At 41.6% G+C, this 18,887-nt stretch overlaps 1 protein-coding gene across 1 annotated transcript in view; it reads right to left on the reverse strand.

Moving 5' to 3' along the window:
* C2H5orf34 (chromosome 2 C5orf34 homolog) overlaps positions 1-12,154 on the reverse strand; it is a 35,296-nt gene extending 23,142 nt beyond the window's left edge. Inside the window, exons 1-4 of the mRNA XM_049863359.1 lie at positions 11,839-12,154; positions 5,017-5,250; positions 4,801-4,890; positions 1,893-2,539 (exon numbers count right to left, since the gene is read on the reverse strand). Coding sequence (XP_049719316.1) covers positions 1,893-2,539; positions 4,801-4,890; positions 5,017-5,211 — 932 coding nt within the window. The 5' untranslated portion in view covers positions 5,212-5,250; positions 11,839-12,154. The remainder of the gene's footprint in view (positions 1-1,892; positions 2,540-4,800; positions 4,891-5,016; positions 5,251-11,838) is intronic.
* Positions 12,155-18,887: the final 6,733 nt, after the last annotated feature.

Genomic DNA, 18,887 nt, shown 5'->3' on the forward strand with positions numbered 1-18,887 from the left:
GTATGTCATTAATACACAAAATAGTCAGATTTTTTACTATTGTTATAAATGCAAAATGTCAGATGAGATAGTCAATAAGTGAGAAGAAGCTGTATTAGGTTATTCATCTCTTACCCATCACCACTGAGTCAGTTCCAACTCATAGCAACCCTCGTGGTAGTATAAGGTTTATATCTAGCCATTTAGAAGCCTCTCCATGTTTACCCAAAGACAAAAGCAGCCTCTGGGGCTAGGTTTGGAAGAACCCATGACCATAAACTTGTAGGATCTATGCTCTAGAAATCAAAGTAACGTGCTCCAGTGAACTGCAGCAGATGCTCCTCTGTGCTCGCTCCCACAGAACCCTGTGCAGATCCCTGTGCCATCACCACACTTTAATAATCTTTTCAGGGGCAGTGACCTCACTAGACTCTACGCTCCTAGAAAACAGGGACTCCTCCTCTCCTCCAGTGCCATCAAGTCTATGTCTTAGTTATCCCTACAATCTCTGTGCCTCACAAAGTATCCAGTGTATAGTCAGCCTTCTGTAAACACTCAATGCGTGAACACAGAATATGAAACACAACCAACATGTCTGCTAGGGAAATTATTTTCCATTAGTTATAAACAAAGTTTTGGATCAACTGAATGAACTTTCCATACGAATGACACCAGATGATTTAGAAAGAAAAATTATTCTTAGGTAAAGACTAGCTCTGACAAAAGCTTTATGAAAAATAAATCATTCACGGAAACAACCTAGGTGCCCATCAACAGATGAATGGATAAAAAAACTATGGTAATACACACAATGGAATACTATGGAATGATAAAGAACAATGATGAATCTGTGAAGCATCTTACAACATGGATGAATCTGGAGAACATTATGCTGAGTGAAATAAGTCAATCGCAAAAAGACAAATATTGTATGAGACCACTACTGTAAAAACTCATGAAAAGATTTACACACAAAAAGAAACAATCTTTGATGGTTATGAGGGAGGGGAGGGATGGGAGGAAAAAACACTAAATAGATAACTGATAAGTGATAACTTTGGTGAAGGGTAAGACAATACAATGCTAGGGAAGCCAGCACAACTTGTCCAAGGCAAGGTCGTGGAAGCTTCAGAGACACATCCAAACTCCCTGAGGGACCAAAGTCCTGGGCTGAGGGCTGTGGGGACCATGGTCTCAGGGAACATCTAGCTCAATTGGCATAACACAGTTTATAAAGAAAATGTTCTACATTCTACTGTGGTGAGTAGCGTCTGGGGTCTTAAAAGCCTGTGAGTGGCCATCTAAGATACTCCACAGGTCTCACTCCTTCTGGAGCAAGGGATAATGAAGAAAACAAAAGACACAACAGAAAGATTACTCCAAAGGACTAACGGATCACAACTACCACAGCCTCCACCAGACTAAGTGCAGCACAACTAGATGGTACCCAGATACCACCGACTGCTCTGACAGGGATCGTAATAGGGGATCCCGGACAGAGGTGGAGGAAAATTCTCACAAAAAGGAAAAAAAAAAAGGACCACACTTACTGGCCTGACAGAGAGTGGAGAAACCCTGAGAGTGTGGTCCCTGGACACACAGCTCAGTGATGAAGTCACTCCTGAGGTTCATCGTTCAGCCAAAGATAAGACAGGCCCATAAAACAAAAGGAGACTAAAAGGGCACACCAACCGTAGGGCAAGGGCTAGAAGGCAGGAGGGGACAGGAAAGCTGGTAATGGGGAACCCGAGGTCAAGAATTAGAGAGTGTTGACATGTCCTGGAGTTGGTAACCGATGTCACAAAATATGTGTATTAACTGTTCAATGAAAAAATAGTTTGCTCTGTAAGCTTTCGTGTAAAGCACAATTAAAAAAAAATTTTTTTAAGAAAAATAAATCATTCTTCCATTACCTGTGCAGGTGTGGGACAGGACAGCTGAGTAATAGGGCCTTGGGAAGAACAGACACCTCTTCTCCTCTTTCTTCTGCAACAGCAGGAGTTAGAACTCTATCCTGGGTTGTATCTGCATCTATTTTAGACATTTCACTGATTTTATTACGAAAATTAATTGCTAAAGACAAAGGGTATTTCCATTCCTCTGGACAGGAGGCCACAGACCAACACTGATTTACCCATGTGTATACACCAGTGTGTTTTGTGCCAGGCACAGGCAGCTCCTCCCTTCCTTCCGTTCCATTTACCCAACTCTTCTTCTCTGAAGGTTCTTTGGATTTCATGATATGGCAATAAAGTTCATTTTCTTTATTCTTTAGTTTCTGTCTGGATAAACTTCCAAAAGTACGGTTTTTGTCTGCTTTTTCAACTAGTTTGCCCCTTTTGGCTTGATTATTTTTTTCTGACAATACTATAGATGAGTCTGGTTTCTGGCTAACTTTACACAAAAAATGTACTGTAAACTCATGCTGAGCTTTGGGCAGGCAAAGGTACGCATGACCATCTAAAGATGATATCTTCACGGTGCCACTCTCCATACATATCACAGCATCATCAGTATTGAGAATGGGCCATCTCACTTCTGAGACATCAACGAAGATTTGCTGAATTGAGCAGGAAAAAGATAGTGAACGTTTTCTGTGAATAGCGCAATTTTTCCATACATTTGATGTTCAAGTATTGTGCAAGAAAGCTCTTAAAATTCTGTTTGCATTTTACCACTGAGAGAGTGTGAAAAATGACCCAGGTGTCCGTTTAAATGTAGTCTTTCTACAGAATATTTGATATTGTTACAATTATCTCTCTCAGAAAAAGAGAAGTAAAACATACATACACATGTACCGATTTAAAAAAATAGAAGAGAACAAAAAAATACTGATTATATTTATTAGATTAAGTATATTTTGGTTTAAAATGTACAATATGTACAATAAATCAGCGATCGGTGAGTTTTGTGGGCCCCTCCCCAAAAGTCTACTCTGAAAAAAAAAAAAAAACAGAAATGAGGGAGGACTGGCACTACAGCATATTATATTCAAAACAAATGTAACTTAAGTGGTATGGAGCTATACATAAAAATCATTGATAAAACATCTCAGAGAACACAGAAGAAGACTCAATCATATCTTTAAATGTTATATGTGATAAACTAAGTTTGCAAAGCAAGGGAGATAGGAAGAATTATTTAATAAATGGTACTGGAATTGCTGAATAACATTTGGGAAATGCTATCTCAGAGGATTATCATACAGATTAAATAGGATAACATGTACGAAGTACCTGTCCCAGATAGTACCTGGCTCACCATATACCAAAATAAATTCCAGATGGCTTAAAGGGTAACATTTAAAAAAAATTAAATTACTCAGAGCTAAACTGATCCTGACCAATAGCAAACAGGCTCGTAATAGGTACTGCCTCTGTCTTCTGCATTTTTTCGTAAAAAATAGCAGGTGTTCTTGAACTGCAACTATCCCGAGATCATCTTTTATCAAAATAGCAGAGTGGCACACAAAATAAAAGATACTACACATAAGAATGGTGCTCTACTAAAATATCATCTGCATGAGACCAAAAGGTCAACATTTATTTTAAAGCAAGTTGAGAAGATAAGGTGGCAGGGAAACTACAGTGCTAAAAATGGTACAAACAGAACACAATTAAAGAGAACGCTGACACACTGTGGAAAATGTAACTGAACAATTTGTGAGGAATTTGTCAAATGGGAACCTATCTTGCTGTGTTAATTTTCACCAAAAACCCAATAAAATACTTTTTAAAAAAGATGTTGCATAGCAATCAATTTTGCCCAACTGTTAAACATCTCAACTCCTATTACATACAACATTAAATTTATTTAAAAAAAAAACAAAACAAAAAACTATTGTCAAGAATCCTCAAATTTACACTGATAACCTATGTGTATAATCTGAGTCATTCCATTTACTTGAATCCATGGGTTATGCCCTATGGATACATTTGTTAGGGTGATAAAATTAAGGGCAGAATTCATTAACAGCAAAGCTGGTTTATAAGGATGGTCAGTTAAGAAAGTTCTCTCTTTTGAAGAATTATACTATCTAATACAACTGCAGGATCAGAGACAAGCTATGCAGTTTTAATGAATAAAGTTACTCAAAAGACAATGGAAAAATAATCTTCTAGACTAAGGCACAGCTTAAGATTTTTGATGGGTCTTTTGCCACTCGACAACATAAGAGAAAATTCCTCAACAGCCATCATAACAGCAAAGAAAGGTAACAGAAAGTGGTTAAAAGACACAGTCTTTGGAGTCAGATAGACTGGGTTCATATCCTTTGTCACTTAGAAACTGCCCATGGACAAATTAAACTCTCTAAGACTTAGTTTCCACACCTGTAAAACAGGGCTGATATCCAGCCAATATACCTGTTCTGATAAGGTATCTATTTTGACCAGCAGGTACCCATGCCATATTGGTGTTATTAAATCTGTTTAATATTATTCCTGGTTCAAAATAAAATGCAAGCAAAAGAATAAAATCTTATACTGTAAGTAATTACACTTCTACTATATACTAAAAAATAACTACACATAAACTACTGAAAACAGTCTCATAATTTCTTAATTTTGAGAACTGTGAAAATGAAAGTCACCAATCTGAAAAATTCTGAATATAATCCTTGGCTACAAAGAAAGGCAAGGAAACGAACTATGTAACTTCTGTGTTCTCAATCAATATACAAAATATCAAAACACTGTTGTCTGGTGAAATATACAGGCCTATGAATTCTACAGCAAAGTTTTTATTTCCAAGGGTCATGAAGAAATATTTCTAATTACTTATCTTCAAATATTATGAAAATGAGACTTAAAAAATACTTACCTTTTTTCTTTCAGAAGGTATGATGCTTTCAGATAGAAAAGGGAAAGTGGCAGAAGAGTTTCGAAAATCTAGAGCTCGTTGTAGTTGCTCCTACAAAAAGAAATATAAAATGTAAAATGATTTGAAAATCAACCTCCAATTATTGTAATCCAGAATACTACTTTTCATATTCTAGCCCACCTCAAAAAGAATAGTTTTTATATCACCTTTACTTACTCGGTAAGTGCTAATAACAAACTGTGTCCTTTGACGAATTCTTTCCGGTAGCTCTAAAGGATGTGCTGAAACAGGAGGTGCCTTTTCAAATAAAAATTCAGAGCCACAAGGAGAAAGCTGCAATTTGGAACCATCGACATATTGTACTTGCACGGAATCATCTTCATAAAGTACCATTCGAACTTCAGCTGCCATCACTATGACTAGAGAGAAGGTGTCCTTCCAAGTGAGAGACTGAACGAGTTAGGAAAAACAGAGCACAAACAGTTCTTTTAACGTACGAAAGTTCCATGAAAATAAGAACACAGCCAAAACATGCAGGCATTGCACTTACTTCTGTTGTAGGAAAAGTGATATCTGATTATACTTACAGGATATGAACTTAATATCCTTAAAAGAATGCCTTGATTAACCCCTAGGGCTTTACTCCAATGTGAGAAGATAGCCACCAAATTGTAACAGCCTTTACAATTTTAGTAGCTTTACTTCTCCTTAAGTTCAATTTCTGTGAATGATATGCCATATTACAAACTAGTGGTTCAATGCTTAGCCTTTTTCTTCATGATATTCAGGAATAGAGACTTTCCTGTAGAATGCAATGGCCAAAAGTATCTATTCAGCATAAGTGAAATGAACATTGAAAAAGAAATCCAAATATCTGGATTCTAGTCCCCAGTCTGGCATTAAGGAAGCAGTTCCATGTCACCACTGAGCAAGTTCATCTCGAAATGCCTTAGGTTCCTCATGCTTTCCACGGAGGTGGGATGGAAGGGGAATTAGAGGGTCAGGTTTCATCCACACTCCACCATTTACTAGCTATATCTTAGGTAAGTTTTGGGGGCTTCTTTCCTCCCTCATTTGTAAAATGGGGATAGTACTAGGATCATTAAGTGGATTAAATGAGACAGCACACGTGACAGTGTCCAAACTAGCATTGTGAATGTTGCACAATAAATCCTATGAAATGCTTTTATTCCTTTCTAAGACAATTCCCACTCCCTACTAGGATACTGGAAATCCTGGTGGTATAGTGGTTAAGTGCTACAAGCTGCTAACCAAAAGGTCAGCAGTTTGAATCCACCAGGTGCTCCTTGGGAACTCTATGGGGCAGTTTTACTCTGTCTTATAGGGTCGCTATGAGTTGGAATTGACTCGAAGGCAACGGGTTTGGGATATCACTCTCTTTCCACTATTATTGTGACCAGGTTTTGCCTGTCAGAAAAAACTAAGTTTCCATACGTATCACTTTCCCCAGTTCACCATTTCCTCCGATAATTTTCTCAAGTGTAGCACCTACTCATTGTCTACTTTCTCGTCCTTCAATTCTCAATCTACTGCAATCTAGCTTCCTCCCCCACCTGTCTAACTGAAGTTGTTTCACAGTGATGACCAATGTGTTTCTAAACTTTAGTCTTTATCCTATGAAACCTGGTGTGACAGTGTTGTCTCCCTTCTTACCAAACCTTCTCTTCCCTGCCCCCTCTTTTTTCTACCATTGTTACCATGGTTTTTCTCTCTACATCTGTTTTTATTTTAATCATACCTCTTCATCACTCTCTTAAATCAAAGATTCTGCAAGACTGACCTTAATCCTCATTTCATCTCTTCTTATTTTCTATATACGCTCTTGCAACTTTTGCACCTACACCCCACCCTTGTTTTTTCCTATCCTGCCCCCTTTCAACTTATATAACCTAGCTACATTTGATACCCACCACTGTCTGTTTATCATATTGTGGTGGCTTGTGTGTTGCTATAATGCTGGAAGCTATGTGTCTTAGTTATCTGGTGCTGCTATAACAGAAATACTACAAGTGGATGGTTTTAGCAAACAGAAGTTTATTCTCTCACAGTCTTGGAGGCGAGAGGTCTGAATTCAGGATGCCAGCTCCAGGGGAAGGCCTTCTCTCTGTCAGCTCTGGAGGAAGGTCCTTGTCATCAATAGTCCCTTGGTCTAGGAGTTTCTCTGTGCAGGGACCCCAGGGTCCAAAGGACACACTTAGCTCCTGGCAGTACTTAATTTGGTACCAAGAGTGGGGTGCTGCTCTAACAGATACCTAAAATGTGGAAGCAGTTTTAAAACTGAATGGATAGAGGCTGGAAGAGTTTTAAAGTACCTAATAGTAAAAGCCTAGATTGCCTTGAAGAGGCTGATGGTGGAATTATGGATGGCAAAGACAATTCTGGTGTGAGGATTCAGAAGGAAGTGAACACAGCTGTTACACTGGAGATCAAGCAGATGGAAAGCAGCAGCAGGAGAGAAATGGCAGCGGTAGGGCGAGAAAGCACTGGAGCCAACCCACAGAACAGGACTGCCGAGTACCTTTGGCAAGAGGCTTCCTGGCAGAGTGGGGTGCCTCTGAACACTTATTGGTAGAGCTAGGCTTGCCGACCCATGGAGCAATAGAGCTGAGTGCCCTCCAGCACTCAATTTACTGGCAGAGCGGGGTGCCTTCAGGCACTTATCAGTGGAGCTAAAGAGCTTTGGAATACCTGCCCCAGCAGGGCAGACACAAGCAATAAGGCCCAAGGGGCCAAGAGCCAAGTAACCAGGAAGAAGCTGAAGAGACAAGGAACACAGGAAACAGAGCTGCCTCAGTCTCAAAGGGTAGGACCACAACCCCAAGGGTCTCAAAGGGTGGAACAATGGCCTCTGGGGCTTCAAAGAGTGAGGCACAGCCTCCTAGGTTTCAAAGAGTCAGATCTTCAACAACTTCATTCTGGAGTGTGGGTCTGCCATTCACAAGTGCCAGTGGAATGCGGCCAGATCCACTGCCCAAAGCTGAGGGGGGCAGGACCAACAGGCCCAAGGGGCAGAAGAACTGGACCTGCTGGGGCCAAAGAGGTAGGGTCACTACTTAGATGGACTAGGGGAATGGGGCTGCCCAAAGCTGAGGGAGCAGAGTTACCGGTGCAGTGGGCCTGGAAGGTACAGCTGAATCCCAGGACCAAGGGGCCTCCACCCAGAATCTGGAAATTATGGCCAATGCCCAGAGTCTGGAGGGCTGGGCCATTTTGTCTAAATGGTCTCAGAGATCACAGGATTATTTCCAAGCCTTAAGAGCTAATCTAATGTGTTCTGCTGTCTTGCTTGGTCCCTGTTATCCCTTCTTTCCCTCCGATTTCTCCCATTTGTAATGGAAATGTCTACCTTGTGCCTGTTCTACCATTGTACTTTAGAAGTAGGATAACTTGTATTCTAGATTTCATAGATGAAGAATTTTTGGATTTTGAACTTAGAGTGGATTTAAGGCTTTTGCTATGATGTGATGGGGTGCATGTGTTTTACATGTGGCAAGGACATGAATTTTTTGAGGGCCAAAGGTGGAACTGATTGAATTATGTCCTCCAAAAATATGTGTCAACTTGGCTAGGCCATGATTCCCAGTATTGTGTGCCTGTCCCCAATTTTGTTATCTGATGTGATTTTCCTACATGCTGTAAATCCTACCTCTATGATGTTGATGATCATAGCCTTCAGTACGGATTACACCTCAACATAAAGAAAACAAAAATCCTTACAACTGGACCAATAAGCAACATCATGATAAATGGAGAAAAGATTGAAATTGTCAAAGATTTCATTTTACCTGGATCCATAATCAACACCCATGGAAGCAGCAGTCAAAAAATCAAAAGTTGCACTGTATTGGGCAAATCTGCTGCAAAGGTCCTCTTTAAAGTGTTGAAAAGCAAAGATGTCACCTTGGAGACTAAGGTACACCTGACCCAAGCCATGGTATTTTCAATCACATCACATGCATGTGAAAGCTGACAATGAATAAGGAAGATCATGGAAGAATTGATATCTGTGAATCGTGATGTTAGTGAAGCATACTGAATATACCATGGATTGCCAAAAGAATAAACAAATCTATCTTGGAAGAAGTACAATCAGAATGATCCTTAGAAGCAAGGATGGCAAGACTGTGCCTCATGTACTCTGGACATGTTGTCAGGAAGGATCAGTCCCTGGAGGACATCATCCTTGGTAAAGTACAGGGTCAGTGGAAAAGAAGTGGCCCCTCAATAAGATAGACTGACACAGTGGCTGCAACAATGGGCTCAAGCATAACAACGATTGTGAGCATGGCACAGGACCGGGCAGTGTTTCCTTCTGTGATAAGTAGGGTCTCCATGAGTCAGAACTGACTTGATGGCACCTAACAACAACATGATGTTAATGAGGCAGGATTACAGCAGTTATGTTAATGAGACAGGACTCACTCTATAAAATCAGGTTGTGTCTTAGGTCAATCTCTTTTGAGATATAAAAGGCAGAAGTTAGCAGAGAGACATGGGGACTTCATACCATCAAGAAAGCAGCGCCAGGAGCAGGGTGCATCCATTGTACTCAGGGTTCCTGTACAGAGAAGCTCTGAGACTTGGTGAAGATTGATTACAATGACCTTCCCCCAGAGCTGACAAGATAGAGAAAGCCTTCCCCTGGATCTGGCACCCTGAATTCAGACTTCTAGTCTCCTAGACTATGAGAGAATAAATTTCTATTTGTTAAGGCCATCCACTTGTGGTATTTGTTTTAGCAGCACTAGATGACTAAGACACTATGCCACCAGTACCTCAAACACAAGCAAGGTCAATCATAGTGGACAAGTTTCAGTGGAGCTTCCAGACCAATAGAGACTCTGAAGAAAGGTCCAATGATCTACTTCCAAAAATTAGCCAATGAAAACCATATGGATCACAAAAGAACACCATCCAATTCCCTTGCTTTAGACATGTCATCAGGAGGGATCAATTGCTAGAGGATGACATCATGTTTGGTAAAACAGAAAGCTAACGAGGGTGTTGGAGACTCTCAGTGAGATGGACTGGCACGACAGACACAATAATGGACTCCAACATGCTAGCGATTGTGAGGATGATGTTGGAATGTGCAGTGTTTTGCTCTATTGTACATTAGGCTGGAGTTGACTCAAGAGCAAGTTAACAACATTTAATACATTAAATAAAACATTAAATACAAGTAAATACGAAACCATATGGTCGGTCCTGAGATTTTATCTATATTCATAACTTTAATTGCGGGGCCCTGGTGGTGCAGTGGTTAAATGTTTGGCTGCTAACCAAAAAGTCAGCAGTTTGAATCTATCAGCTGTTCCTTGGAAACCCTATGGAGCAGTTAGTTCTACTCCGTCGTATAGAGTAGCTATGAGTTGGAATTGACTTGATGGCAACAGGTTTGTAACCTTCTTTCTCTAGAGAACTTCCAAGTCTACCTGACCTCTCTCCAAAGCTTCCAGCTGTCTATTATACCTCTCTCCATGTGCCTGTCCCACAGATACATCAAACTCAACTAAAATGGAACTTAATCATTCCCATCAAGAGAGAACTTTTGCAATACCTCCTAAATAGATTACACTTCAACTCTTACCTCCTTCAAGTCCAGTCCCTATTCAGTAGCCCAAGGGATCTTTTAAAATAAAAATCAGATCTATCATCCCTGGGCTTAAAACCTACCAAGAGCTTCCATTTGAACTTAGAAAAGGCCCAAATGCCTAACCATGGCCTACAAACCTCACACAATCTGGCCCCACCTACCTCCCCGAATGTCCTCTCCTAATTCTTTCCACTTTGTTCAGCACAGTTCAGCCATACTGGCCTTTTCACTGTTATTTAAACAAATTTTTTTGCATCTCAGGACTTTTATGCTGTTCTGTCTAGCATGTCCCTTCTCTGGCTAATCACTTGGGTGGCTCTTTGTCATCATTAATGTCTCAGTACAAATGTCATTTCCTCAAAGGCCTGACCTGTTTCCAACCCTCTCTCAGTAACTTCTTATCCCATTCTCTCTTTTTTCTTCATAACATTAATCACTATCAAAACTGATCCTGTTTTTTTACTTGCCCTTTTTCTTCTCCCACTAGGATATAAATTCAGCCAGAGTAGGAACCTTATCTGTCTTATTCAGTTACATCCCTGGCATCTAAAACAGCATTTGGTAAATAATTTTAAAAAAGCACCAGTTGCCATACAGCCTGATTCAGACTCATGGCAACCCCACACGCTCGAGTAGAAATGTGTTCCATGGAGTTTTCAATGGCTGACTTTTCCCTAGTAGATCCGCCAGGCCTTTCTTTCCAGGTGTCTCTGGGTGAACTGAATTACCAAGCTTTCAATTAGCAGCAAGTGCATTAACTGCACCACCCAGGGACCCTTGGTAAATAATAAGGGCACAATAAATATTCACCGAATCATGAAAGAACAAGTAAATTTTAAAATCCCTGCTCCTCCTGAATTTGCAATTTGAGTTAATGGCACCTTAATGTTAGTAGCTAATGTTAGCAATGTTTGATTTCTCTCTCTGCCTCTCTTCACACCCCTGTAACCTCCTCCTAGCCCCTGTAACAAATCCTATTGATCTTACCTCTGTAAGTCTTTCTCTTGAACCTGGCTCTCTTCTCTTTCATAGCATCAACTCTCCCCTCAACTGCTGCAACCGTCTAGAACATTTTTCCAGTTTCTTCCCTCTCCAAGCCACGTCTAGTATTGCTATCATAACTAACTTTCCGAAACCCAGACAATGTCTACCGCTTTACATCACTGCACTGCATACAGCGTATCTCAAGTTCCTGGCATATCACAAGAAATCATAATAGGGCTCCAACCCGTATTTCCAACTTTGTCCCTACTGATTTCTTCCTATTTGCATTCTCATCACTCAGCACATTATGTCAGAGTATGTTTAACGACCGAAAAGCCACAGGTTCTCGATTACAATGGGAAACCCATTTTCTAAAATGCGTTATTTAGTTACAGAAAAAGCCTCATGAAATCAACACCCAAACGCCTTGGACTCACAGCAATTCCAAGCTGAGAAGTTGTGAAAGTGATGCCAATCAACGGCACCTGCGTTTAATTTGCCAAAACGCTGGAGGCCGTAGCGTCTGCGCCTGCCCACGACTGCTTCTCAAGTGACGATTCTCGATGAATTTGACAAATTACCAACAAAGAGAAAACAATCACAGCCGTAGAGGAGTAAGGCCACAGCGAGAGTGTTGTGGCCAACACGTCCGCCAAGACCGGGTAGCTGGAGACGGGGGCTTTGACCCGGCCGAGTAAAAGCACAAGACGCGCAGAAGCGGTTCAACTCTTCCCGCGCCCTCGGGAAGCAGCTTCACCTCCCCGGAAGAAAAAGAGCGGAAGTCCCGCCCCGCCCGCGCCTTCCGCCCCGGCCCGAGGCCACGCCCCGTCGCACTCCCTGAGCAGTGCGGAGCCGGAAGCAAGGAACAGGAGGGGACCGGAAAGGGAAAGGGAAAGGGGTAGGGGTGGGGCCTGCAGCCGGAGGGAAGGGTGTGTGTTGCCCGTCCGGGGTCTTGTCTGCTCTTCCTCGGTCGTTACTCTCGGTATCTCGCCGGAAGCGGTCTACCCTGGTTGTGGTAAAGCTGGTTAGGACCAGCTTCCTGATATTCAAGCCTTCCGGCCAAGAACTAATCACAAGGGTGGTAAGATTTTAGTGGAGTGATGCTTGATTGTTTAAAAACTCTAAACGATTATACACCAATAAGGTTGTTTTAAAAAAAATTCAAAAACTTGGCCAAAGATAGAGACCTCTTCCTGTCCCAATTTGGTGTCAGAAAATATGCCTTCAACTATATTTACATCTTTTTTTCCCTGAAATAGCAAATAAGACGTCTGCTGTATTCATTGCTATGAGCATTTATTCCCATTTACCAGTATTTGTGAAGAGCCTATCATGTGCTAGGCACACTTGGGATAAAGCAGAGAACAGGCCCAGTTTCCTGCGGGCTAGAGACTAACTGAAAAGAAACGACCAAATCATCATTTGACCACAGTTGTGGTAAGAGAAAATACAAAGGGGCTGTGAGAGCACATAAAAGGCAGACCTAAACTAGGTTGAGGAAACGATATTTCCGTTGAAATCCAAAGGGTAATCCAGGTGAAATACAGAGGAAGAAATGTTTCAAGCAGAGGAAACAGCCCTGAGGTCCAAGGGAAAGATCTTACCTCAGAACAGGTTTGAAAGAAAATGGATGTGGTTTAAGCATGATCAGGGAGGGGAGTGAGGCCTGAAATGAGCTATGGAGGTGGCAGGGGCCAGGTCATGATCAATTTATGAATCATGAACTTTATCTTAAGAGCATAGGGAAACCATTAGAAGGGCTTTAAGCAAAGGTGGCAGCACCAAGGGATGGGGAAAAATCTAACTCCTTAAATTCACCTTCCTTTACGAAAATCTCTGATATGCAAATTGATCTAATTTTATGTAAAGTATAAATGAAGGCATTCTCGACCTTTTTTTTTTTTAAATTGTACTTTAAATGAAGGTTTACAGAGCAAATTAGTTTCTCATTAAACAATACACATTGTTTTGTGACATTGGATGCCAGTCCCACAACATGTCAACACTCTCCCCTTTTCGACCTTGGGTTCCCCATTACCAGCTTTCCTGTCCCCTCCTGTGTTCTTGTCCTTGCCCCTGGGCTGATGTGCCCATTTAGTCTCATTTTGACAACCATGTTTTCATTGATCTATAACATCAGTCTGCATTATACAGTGCTTAAGACGCTGTCCCACCTTCACTTCTATGTCTAAGAACCTCCTGTGTAGAAAGAAACTTTGTCTCCTGTAGGTGGGTGTTGTGGTACTATCTGTACTTTAGAAAGATTCCTGGAGCTGTTGAATGGTGAGTGGTTTGTAGGGTGCAAGAGCAGAGATGGGGAACCCCAGTAGAAAGCATTTGGAAAAGCAGCAGGACAGGTGATGGCAACTCAGGCTAGGGACTGTGCAGTGAGGATGGAGAGCATAGCTCCAAGAAATATTTCAGAGATCAAGTCTATAGTCTTGGTGATGATTGAACGTTGGGGTTGAGAGAGGTAGGAGTCAAAAACAATTCCAGGGTTTCTGGTTTGGGTAAGTGGATAGGCGGCAGCACCATCAATGAGAGGAGGATGGAAGAGAAGAGCAAATTTAGGGATAACATGACTTAAATTTAGTGAGTCTGTGGGGCAGTTCTACTCTGTCCTATAGGGTCGCTATGAGTTGGAATTGACTCGACGGCACTGGGTTTTTTTGGGTACCAGGTGGAAATAACAAGTTAGCAAAGGTCTGGAATCAAGACAGAAACAAATCTGGAGGTCAGTGGCTGATAGCTGCTAATTAAAGCTATGGGCGATGATGAAATAGTCCAAGGATATTGTGATTGCGAAAAGAAGAATGCATAGCACTGAGCTTTGAGGAACACCAATACTTACAGATTAGGTAAAGGAAAAGAAGCCAGCAGAAGTGTCCAGGAGAACAGCTTAAATGTAGAAATCAAGCTATCGTGTCCTAGATACCTAAAGGTTTTCAATTTTGGTGTCATTTGACAGTGTCAGATATTGCCCAAAGGACAAACTAAAGAATGAAAAGCATCTAATGGAATTAGTGACATGGAGGTCATTGGTGACTTGTGAGGGCCTTTGGATATATAAAGGGGCAGAAGCCATAGTGGATTTGAAGAGCATATAGGAGGGGAAAAAATGGAAAAATGAATCAACACTTGAATAGTGTAGCTAGGAAGCAGAGATAGGACTGTTTTTGCAAGGAAATGTGAGGAAAAGAGGAAGACCCTCAATGAGATGGATTGCCACAGTGGCTGCAATAATGTGTTCAAACATAGCAACGATTGTGAGGATAGCCCAGGACCAGACAGCATTTCATTCTGTTGTATATAGGGCTGCTATGAGTCGGAACCAACTCGATGCCGTCGAACAACAACCACAGCAACAGTAGAGGAAATATTCCTGTACTGGAAGAGAAGGAATGATGTGAACACAGATGCATTTGTATACATTTGTCCGGTAGCTTTTTTTTTTTTTTTTCCTGTGAAGCAAGTCATCAGTTAAGGGATGAAGGGGAAGTCAAGGGAAAGGGTTTGAAATAGTTAAAAAAAAAAAAAAAAAGGGATTGAAAAGAGAAATACAGTAAGATCGTTGGCTGTGCAGACAGCCCAACTGAAGATAGTGGTCATGACTTCAGTGATACAAACTTGCCAGACAGCATGATCTCCAGCTGCATGGGTGCAGTGTTAGGCTCACCCAAGCTTGGTGTTTTGCTAGCATCACACAATAGGGCAGTAGCAAATACAAGCTTAAATTATTTACATATGCTAGCTAACCAAGAGGTCAGCAGTTAAAATCTACCAGTTGCTCCTTGGAAATCCTATGGGGCAGTTCTACTCTGTTCTCTAGGTTTACTGAGTTGGGATCGACTCGATGGCAACGGTTTTTTTTTTTTTTTTTTTTTTGGTGAAGCTCAGTCAGCCAAAGACTACCAGGCTCCAGCTTGTAGTCTAGCAAAATCAGGTCACTGACTTGCAATCAAGGGAGCACACTCCAGAGGAACTATGATGGCCTTTCTACAAGGGGGAAAGGGTAATGTTTTTGGTAAGGTTTGGGTTCCTGGTGAAGGATTCTGGGGAAGCTCTGAAGGAAACAGGGATCAAGTCTAGACTGGGTGTATATGAGGTGGGATTGAGAAAAACAGGGATTAACTAGGGATTGGGTGCTGACATGAGGCGAGGGTGCTTTAGCAATTTCAATTTTTCTTATATCACATCTTTTTTTTTTTTTAAATGAACCACGTCTACTTGTATTTAAAACCAAAACCAAACCCATTGCCATTTAGTCGGTTTCAACTCATGATTGATATTGGTTAGTTTGAGCTCTAGTTATGTTGCTGTATGTTTTATATGCTAGTTTAATAATTTAAAAAAATTTACAGGGAAATAAGGACCCAGGGAAGAGTAGGAAGGCTCAGCCCTGCTGGTGTATCACCGGGAGTGTAAATTGTCAGGATGAGCTTTAGGTTAACTTCCAAAGTTGTGCTGGGTAAGCATCATATTCCGTTGCTGCAAAGGACCTCTTCACAGTGTTGAAGAGCAAAGATGTCACCCTGAGGACTAAGGTGCGCCTGACCCAAGCCGTGGTATTTTCAATCACATCATATGCACGTGAAAGCTGGACAATAAATAAGGACGACCGAAGAAGAGTTGACGCCTTTGAATTGTGGTGTTGGCGAGGAATATTGAATATCCCATGGACTGCCAAAAGAACAAACACAAATCTGTCTTGGAAGAAGAGCAGCCAGAATGCTCCTTAGAAGCAAGGATGGCGAGACTGCGTCTTACATACTTTGGACATGTTGTCAGGAGGGATCAGTCCCTGGAGAAGGACATCATGCTTGGGAGAGTACAGGGTCAGCGGAAAAGAGGAAGACCCTCAACGAGGTGGGTTGATGCAGTGGCTGCAACAATGAGCTCAGGTGTAACAACAATTGTAAGGATGGCGCAGGACCGGGCAGTGTTTCGTTCTGTTGTGCATAGGGTCGCTGAGTGGGAACCGACTCGACGGCACCTAACAACAACAATTAACTCATGGCTGTTTCAACACATTGTTATATTGGAAAAGGGGAAAGGACAGAAAGAAAAAGACCCATCAGCAAAGTAGGTCTGGGGGCATCACTGATAAGAAAGCACAAGGAGAGGCATTTTACAGCTGCCCCATGATCTTGAGACGAACAATGTTTCCTGTTAACTTTGTGGCTGGATTTATCTGTCTATTCTTCAAGCCTAATTAACCACGAGGCTTTTTTGTTTCAGCCTGAGCTGATTTCAGTCTTGGACAGGTTTTTACTCTTTCACGTGTGAGTGATGCAAACAATGGATCATAGAACCTAAACTGGATAGGCAGGAAATGTTAACAATTCCCTGACATCCAGCAATCGATCTGAAGTTGGACATGAACAATCTCACAGAACATCCACTTTAGACAAGGTCATTGTATAACCCACAAAATACCAAATAGTCTTCTTTCTGACATTTTAAAACAATTACAGCTTTATCCTTTCTTATCTAGCCTCTCTATAGGTAAGATTTATTGATTTATTGACATACCAAATCACAGAATTGCCCCAGCTTCCTGACAATACCCAATCTAGAGTGAACCTGTGGTTTTGTAAGAACTAAAAAAGCCAAACCCATTGCTGTAAGATTGACTCCAACTTAATGGCAATCCCACGTGTTACAGATGGATTAGAGTAGAACTGCTCCATAGACTTGGCTATAATCCTTATGGAAGCAGATTGCCAAGGCTTTTTTCCATGCCACTGCTGGGTGGGTCCAAACCAACCTTTAAATTGGTAGGTGAGCACAAACCGTTGGCACCGATTTGAACCCAGCCACCCAGGGAACCAAACCAAAAAGCAAACCCACTGCCGTCAAGTTGATCCCGAGTCATAGCGACCCTATAGGACAGGGTAGAACTGCCCCATAGTTTCCAGGGGGTGCCTGGCAGATTTGAACTGCCGACCTCTTGGTTAGCATCTGTAGCACTTAACCACCATGCCACCAGGGTTTCCCCCAGGGACTCAGACCCTCCAAATTTACCCAGCTGTGATGGCAGTGTATCAATTTGGCTGGCCATGATTCTCAATGGTTTGGCAGCTATGTTATGATGGAATTATCCTTCATCTTGTGATATAATGTAATCACCTCCACGATATGATCTGAAGTGATTAACCAATCAGTTTTAAGGAGAGTTTCCTCAGGGTTGTGGCCTGCATCCAATATACATGGATGTTTTGGCAAAGCTCACTGTGGATCCTGCATCCAGCTTGTCATCATCCGATCTCCAGTTCTTGGAACTTGAGCCAGTGGCCTGCAGTATTGCCTGCCCATCTTGAGATTTGTCAGCCTCCACAGCATGTGACTAGCAGCCTGCTGTCTTACCTGCTGATCTTGCGTTTGTTACCCCCTGTAGCTACCTGAGTCAGGAGAAGCCACCAGCCTGACATCTGACCCAGACTCAGGACTTGCCAGCTTCTACATCTGTGAGAGTGATTTTCTTGAGATAAATCTCTATCTACAATAGATCCTAATACCCATTTATAGACACACACACCATGGTTCCTTGATGGCTTCCCATAAAGAGGTGGTGGTGATGGTGGGGGGGTCTATGTCTTTTCCCCTGGATCTGATATGGCTTTTGTGACTCACTTAGAATCAAGAGACACTAGAAGTATTACTGCATGACTTCTGAATGCAGCTTCTTCCTGGTTCTTTTGGAATGTTCCCTCTCAGAATCCAGCTACCATGCTGCGGGAAGTCCAAGCCATGTGGAGGTGGTTCTCATCAACAGTCCTGGTCATCCTGGCACTGGCTCTCATTCTGGCTTCAATATTTCTTCTGTTGTGACCTGTCTGAATTCCTGAACCATAAAATCCATGAGCATAACCAAATGGTTGTTAGTTTTAAGACACTAAGTTTGGGTAGTTTTTTGAGCAGACTAGTAACTGGAACATATACTGATCTTGTTAGTGGCTACTGTGAGTATAATAGTAGTTGGAGACAACTAGTGCACAAAAACTAGGTGACTATTCACAGAGCAACTGCTAGAAGTTTTAAGCATGTACAGTCTGTATCCCCTGGTCCCTGGTCTAATGTACAATGCCCCTTCCCTCCACCATCCCTGCCAAAGATTTACAGTGATCACTATCTTTCCAGAGAATTGCAGATTATGGTAATAGCCATCATGTTACAGGAGCCATTTTGGAAAAACAAAAGGATTCTGAATAAAGCAATTTTCAAAAACCCCAACAACCTACATACTTCCCTATTACAAAAGGGAATCTAGGGGTTTTAATGTTTTATATTTACTACTTTTTCCATATAGACTTATTTGTTGTTGAACTGAACTCTTATTTAATAGACATTGAATAGAATGTCTTCTAGTATGGTTTCTCCAATTTGAGACCTCCAGGTAATTTTATTGTGTGTCATTGTAAAAATGTTCAACAGTAAATTCTTTAAAATATCAGGGTACTACTCCAAACACTCAGAGGAAACAAAG

This window comes from Elephas maximus, chromosome 2 (genome assembly GCF_024166365.1).
Source record: "Elephas maximus indicus isolate mEleMax1 chromosome 2, mEleMax1 primary haplotype, whole genome shotgun sequence".
In the NCBI taxonomy this organism is placed as follows: domain Eukaryota; kingdom Metazoa; phylum Chordata; class Mammalia; order Proboscidea; family Elephantidae; genus Elephas; species Elephas maximus.